Below are 7,089 nucleotides of genomic sequence, written 5' to 3' on the forward strand. Positions count from 1 at the left end.
ATTAGCCATGAAAATTACTTAATATTCTGAATTTTCATGTAGAGTCTCTGCACTAATTATTCCTTTGATACCAGTAAGCATTAAAAATATTGCCTCTCTTCTAAAGATGCAGAAAATGAAAGACAAAGCTTTTGAAATGTCAAATATTAAAAATTATGTTTTGATTTTGGTATCTTTATTCCCCTTATCTGAAGAGCTTTTTATTAAATAAACATGAACTCTGTTCAGCAACTTCATAAAGACTGTTTAGTTCTAAAGGAGAAAAAGTAGCTAGCTGAGAAGAAACAGATGGGGCTGCTGCTTCCTATGTAAGAGGCGCAGATGAAGGGCAGGCACGAGGCTCCGCTGTCTGGCACAGTCTTGTGCTTTGCTGCTGAGGAACGTCAGGCCCCAGCACTGATCAACTGTCACCCAGCTTGTCCTGGGTTTTAGCTCCATCCACCCTGTCAAGTCAACAGCAGCAACAACGCTGGCCTGGCTGGCTAAGCCAGCCTGGTGTGGCTGAGAGCAGGAGGTGCAGGGGAAGGTGGTGTGGCTTCATGCTGCTGCTCAGAAAGAAAACGGTACAGAGCACAGAGCTGTCATACACAATTATGAGGAAACCCCAGTTGTGAAGAAGGGAAAAGTGGGGCTTCATACATTTTTGGAAGGGGAAAGGTGCCCTGTTAGCCCTGTGAAATCTCTGAGGTTGTTTTTTGTTTGCACTGACAAACAGTTCAAATGAAAAGGATCCAATGCTGAGAATATGCCCTGATAAGACTCCTAGAGTGGAGGAAGTCAAAGTGAAAATGCACAGATGTTGTAAAGCCCAGCAAGTGATTGCTTCTTAGGGATACAATGAATCTGCAGAATCTAACAAAATACAGTCTTTTTCTGTGTACTTCCAGCCCCTTGGGGCTCGCTAGCCATGAAACGGTAACGTTACCCATTTGTACAGTGGTAATGTCTGTAATCAGTGGCAGTGCTTCCAAGGACATATTAGCCCACAAGGTAATTATGAGCTCATTACTGGCAACCAGCACATCACTGCTTGAAGATTTACCCTTGCTGGAGTCACGCTTCCCCTTAGGGAGTCTGGGCCTTCTGGAGTTTCTTGCCTCAGACAATACAGTAATTGGACATCATTCCTTGCAAATCACAGCGTCACTGTTGGAAGGGACCTCTCGAGCTGATCTTGTCCAACGCCCTTACACAAGCAGGGATGCTCAGGGCTGTCCAGTTGGATTTGAATATCTCCATGGATACTCTACCACCTCTCCAGGCGATCTATTCCAGTGTTGTCCTGGTTTTGTTAAAAAACAAGTTTCTCTTTCAGTGAGTTTTGCCTGTCGGCTAAAGCCTTCATATTAACTGCATTTTCCTGGAGAACCAGACACACGTTTTGGTAAACCTAGCAATGGAATGCAAACTTATTGATAAGCATGGATGGACATCTCGCGAGAGGGACGACGAGAAAAAAGTGACTAAGAAACTGACCAACTGTGTATAACATTCCATTCACGTGAATACTTCATATAAAAGTGGGAGATCACGAGGATCTCGTCCCTTTTTTCCTTATGGCTGACATTAGGAGAGGATCTTGCCACTCATCCCTGAGAACTGAGGCCTAGTGAGAGACTGAATCCAGCTCCACTTGGTTGCAGAGTCTAATCCAGGACTTTGGTGGCCGGCTCTGCAGTTGCTGAGACTTTCAAGATTGGTTTTGTATATTTTGTATTATTTTCTCGATTCTTATTAGTAGCATTAGTAAAACATCTTTAATTTTTCCAACTCTCTTCTCTCTGTCCTTCTTTCCCTCCCGATCGCCTGTGCTGAGTGGAAGGGGGGAGAGGGAGGGCCAAAAGGGGGAAGTGGGGGGGAGAGGGGGTTAACAATACATCTGCCAGGGTTTTATTGTCACCCCGCAATCTTAACCCTCGACAAGTGTTCAACCGCCTTCACTGTAAAATAGTATTTTAATGTGTTCAGATTAAGTTTTATGGTATTTTAATTTGTGCCTGTACTTGCACAAACTGCAAGTAGTTTTGGATAGTTGAGCCTGTTAATTTATTTCTTGAATTCTAGTAAATCCTACTTCTAGTAAATCCTAATGGGCACACTTGGCCCATTATGAATGACTTTTTGCTGCTTTAAAAGTACAAAGCCTTTAACTGAAGAGAGGATGGAGATTATCCCATCTGCATTGCCCAAGAATGATACTTCAGGTTCTTTAACCATTATGTCATTAGTCTGGTGAGAAAGAGGCACTACTGTGTTTACAGTAAAAGCTGCTGTTTTGTTCTCAAATGCATTCAGTGTCATGGTGCTGCATTAGCTGTAGATTGGTAACATTTGATCAAGGCAGTTTGATGTATTCTAAGTAGCGGCTTACTCTGTGCAAGTAATTTTATGTGCAACCCTTTAAGTGCAGCTGTGACATAACTACTCCAGCTTTTGCTGTGTTCACTTGTCAACTCTGAAACTGCCCTGTGGACATAGTGATAAAGTGTAGAGCTCCAATTTATGTAATGGTGTAAAATGCACACCTAAGTACTTCTGTAGTAGTCATCTTTGTTTTTACTGAATTGTCTGAGAACAGGTGAGCTATATGCATCAATATTCTTTTGTTCCGGAAACAGCAAACCTTGTTTCTCCTCATGTACTATCAGCAATTAATTGTTAGTTTTGTTTTGTACTGGTAGGACCAATACTGGTTAAAAGATCTATTTTGGGATGCATTTGTTTCTCTGTGCCTTCAGAGTCAGCATCAAGGTAAGAGGTTTCAAAGTTTTGGCCTTTGTTGAGCTTAGCCTATGGTTTTCACACAGAGTCTGATGACGACACCACCTTTTGCTACATCTAACATTAGAGATTAGTCCAGGCTCAGTGGACTATAAAACTTAGATTTTACTTTTGTCTCAACTTATTTTGGAAAAATGTCATAAATTTACCAGAGTTTTTATTTACTTTTTCCTTCACTTCCTTTGAAAATAAACAAACAAAAATACACTGGAAGGATTACATCTCATAGGAATCTATATTGAAACTTATGCCAAGCACTGTTAGAAGTTCATAGCGAGATCTTTTTAGATCTTTTTTTCTTCCTATAATGCACTAAAAAAAACCCTCAAAAAACCAACAATAACAAAAAGAAAATATGTGGTACTAAGGAAACTATGGCTTTGTAGTTCAGTTTCTGTCTTGAATCAGCAGCCCTGCAGGAGGGCTCCATAAACCACTCTGGGTCTGCTCTAATATCTCTTTAACTAGACACACTAGAAGTCAGTACACAAATAAATACACATTGTTGTAAGTCAGGAAAAAGTGCTCACTCTTAAGTTTTTATTAAAATTGAACACAGGGAAGTATTCGAACATACTTCTGGTTGAGAATCTAGACAGCTAATATGTTTTCAGGATCATCTGGCTTTACAGTATTCCAGAGTCTCAGTGTACATTCACAGGAACACGAAAGTGAGCACCTCATTATTCAGCCAACAACCACGACATCATCACCAACAAACTGGTAAGTTGGGACCTCAAGGTTATAGGGAGCGGGACCTTTCCTGATTCTGCCAGAGGCATCGTAATGGGAGCCATGGCAAGGGCAGTAATAACCACCAAAATCTCCAGAGTTAGCAATGGGCACACAACCAAGATGAGTGCAGACACCTACTAGTATGACCCATTCTGGTTTCTTTACTCTGTCTAAGTCATGCTGAGGATCCCTCAGTTTAGACACATCGACTTCCGCTTCCTGAGTAATCTCTGCCTGGGTTCTGTGACGCACAAAAAGGGGCTTCCCTCTCCACTTGAAAGCCATGTTCTTGCCTTCTGGAATGTCAGATAACTTGATCTCAATCTTAGACAATGCTAGGACATCAGCAGAGGCACTCAGGCTGGAAATAAACTGGGTGACAACGCTCTTGGCAGCATATGCAGTTGCTACACATGTTGTTGCAGTTAACAGGTAGGAAAACCCTTTTCTGGCTTCACTGCTGCTTTGAGAAGACGTGGTGGAATCCAGCACTTCTTGACGACGATAGGCAGAGAAGTCGGGTACCGCAACATCATTATGGACGCAACGAACGCTAGCAGGTGCTGCAAGAATATGAAACAATAATGCTTTCAGGTAAAAAAATCTGATGGTATTTTAAGTCATACCTTTCAAATGGCATTTTTGGAATAATGGGCAAAAGTTATTGCAAAGTCTGGGTAGCAATCCAATAATTATACATGTTTCTAGTATCTCTGTTAGTTAGTACTTGCTATCCTGTTACACGGTCAGCAAACCACCGTTGAGGGCAAGTGAAAAGATGCAACTTCCAAGTGCTGAAAGATCACACACACAAAGCCAAACTCCTCAGTAATATTGGGCTGGACTGATTTGCATTTCAGGGAGAACCACCTCCCTTTGGCCAGAAGTCAGTTCTGCAAGAACAACTTGGGTGGAAATTGACCTGGCTGATGCTTTTCTGAATACTGCATGAACAGGGTGGCGGGGGAAGATAAAGGAATTCTAAACGAGGAAACAGTGATGGTTTTGACATAGTCAGTCTGCTGTTTGCCTGGAACTGTAAAACGCACTGTGTTCTTACTGCACCTCTCTGTTTTGATGCCCCTCAGTTAAATCTATTATTGAACTAAACAGAATTTAACTGCATCTTCCTGTATCAAAAATAGCGTGGTCAGCAGGACAAGGGAAGTGAACCTTCCCCTGTACTCTGCATTGGTGAGGCCACACCTGGAGTATTGTGTTCAGTTCTGGGCCCCTCAGGTCAGGAAAGAGATTGAAGTGCTGGAGCGGGTCCAGAGAAGAGCAACAAGACTGGTGAAGGGACTTGAACATAAGACCTGTGGGGAGAGGCTGAGGGAGCTGGCATTGTTTAGTCTGGAGAAGAGGAGGCTTAGAGGTGAGCTCAGCACTCTCTAGAACTACCTGAAGGGAAGTTATAGCCAGGTGGGGATTGGTCTCTTCTCCCAGGCAGTCAGCAATAGGACAAGGGGGCATGGGCTTCAACTCTGCCAGGGGAAATTTAGGCTGGAGATTAGAAAGCAATTCTGTGCAGAGAGAGTGGTCAGGCATTGGAATGGCTGCCCAGGGAGGTGCTGGACTCGCTGTCCCTGGAGGTTTTTAAACTGAGATTGGACATGGCGCTTAGTGCCATGATCTAATAAATGGACTAGAGCTGGACCAAGGGTTGGACTCGATGATCTCTGAGGTCTTTTCCAACCCAGTCGATTCTGCGATTCTGTAACTGCAAAATAAATATCCACCCAAGAGTCATCACAAGGAAGCATCCTTTCAAGCGCCCTTAGATCTATAGTCATAACTCATGTTATCATCATGAGGACAGCCTGGACTCAAATACTGCATCAAATCTTTTTAAAAAAAATGTAAAAGTCAGAACGTCTCAATTAACTCGGGCCTCTACTTCTCCCAGCCTGCCAGGCCGGACACCGAACGCGAGGACACGCTCTCCGGCTGCTGCGGTGAGTCCTGTGCGCTCCGGCCGGGCCGTGCCCGAGAAGCGCTGATGGAGGCGGCAGCCCCGGCGGGCCCAGCCCGTGCGCCGCCCCGGGACCCGCCGCCCCGGGACCCGCCGCCCCGGGACCCGCCGCCCCGGGACCCGCCGCCCGCGCCCCCGGCCCGACTCCCGCCCGCTGAGCCGAGGCAGACGCGGCCGCCGACCGCCCCCGCCCGAGCGGCTCCCCCAGAGCCCGGCCCGCACCGTTAAGGCTGGCACCGGCGACGAGGCCCCCCCGGGCCGACCGGCCGCTCATCGACTCCCGGCAGAGCAGAGGCCGCTTCAGCTCCAGCGGCACCTTCTCGGCCCGACGCGCCGCTGCCGGCGCCAGCGGCTTCAGCGGGCCGGGCACGGCGTGCGCCGCGGCCGACAGGTAGGGCGCGAACGGCCCGGAGCGGGCGGCAACGGACAACATGGCGGTGACAGCGGCAGCGGCGCCGGTCACAGCTGCGACCTTCCCGGTGGTGCGGCAGTGCGCGTGCGCCCTGACGTCACGCTGTCGCGCTGTAGGTACGTCACGGCAGCGCCGCTGGGTGACGGTGTTATATGTCACGGCGCAGGCGCCGCTGTCGCAGTCCTGAGGCGGAGCGGCTAGGTCTGGCTCCGGTTACCGGAGCGTCCCGGTCCTGCCGTGACCGCTGCTGCCCGGCGGGGACGGGGAGCGCCCGGGAACCGCTTAATAAAGTGTTTAGTGGAGCGTTGTGCTGCGGGACGGGTCGGGTGGTGACGGCGAGGGGACGCGGGGGTTGGGGTGGAAGTGACACGCGGTGGGATTGTGCAGTCGTGGTTTGACGTCAGGTTGGGTCTGGGGGAGCTGGTGTGAGCGGGGAGTGCGGCGGGCGGGTGACGCCACAGGTGTCACGGATTGTGACGAGCCCTGTGAGGCTGAGGGGCGAGCAGGGCACACACGCGTCCCCTCGCCGGGACAGCGCTGTCTGTCCCTTAGTCGGGAACGGTAAGAACTGATTTTAATTCTTTACTCCGTTCTTAAGCTATCATCTCCCAAGCATTTGTTTTAATCTGAAGGTGCCGTTTTCCTTTTCCAAAACCCTGGTTGCCTTAACGTATTTCGGTGTGTAGATCTTGAGCATGAAGAGGACTTTGAGCAACTGTGTACAGTGTCAAGCATAAAAGGGTCTCGATCTTTGCTGAGTTTCAGGTGTTATCAGCAAACAAATTCTGTTCTAGAGTAGCCCAAATTCATGACAATTGCATTCTTTTCAGAAGCTACTGTGTGAAAACCTCCCTGCTCACTTGTCTCAGGTGTAAGTTTCATCTCAGGCTCCCTCTAAGGTTTCCTGGGTCCAAGTCATTGACTTCCTCTCCAGTACAGTTAGAGTAACTTAGGAGTAGTGATGGGGCTTATCCCACTGTGCCTGGTCCCTGCGGGGGCTGGGACCAGCTGGGGAGGTTTTTAGCCGTTTTGTTAGTGCTGTCAACTCCAGAACTAGTTTAGGGTTTAGTACTCTGAAGAGACCTGTTCACATGAAGTGCTTTGGTTGGTGATTTTCTTCTTCTTGGCATTATCTCATTTTTTTCAGCTTGTCATAGAAAATTTGCAAGTGATAGATTTTGCATCCAGT

The 7,089-nt window shown here is 47.4% G+C and overlaps 1 protein-coding gene across 1 annotated transcript; it reads right to left on the reverse strand.

Moving 5' to 3' along the window:
* Positions 1–3,299: 3,299 nt before the first annotated feature.
* Positions 3,300–5,998, reverse strand: UQCRFS1 (ubiquinol-cytochrome c reductase, Rieske iron-sulfur polypeptide 1). Its single transcript, XM_082062613.1, has 2 exons — positions 5,711–5,998; positions 3,300–4,079 (listed from the first exon to the last, which is right to left on the reverse strand). Exons 1-2 carry the CDS (start codon positions 5,919–5,921, stop codon positions 3,469–3,471), a joined length of 822 nt encoding a protein of 273 aa, XP_081918739.1. The 5' UTR covers positions 5,922–5,998; the 3' UTR covers positions 3,300–3,468.
* Between the last annotated feature and the right edge of the window lie 1,091 nt (positions 5,999–7,089).

This window comes from Streptopelia decaocto (genome assembly GCF_964273445.1).
Source record: "Streptopelia decaocto genome assembly, chromosome: 11".
NCBI classification, from domain to species: domain Eukaryota; kingdom Metazoa; phylum Chordata; class Aves; order Columbiformes; family Columbidae; genus Streptopelia; species Streptopelia decaocto.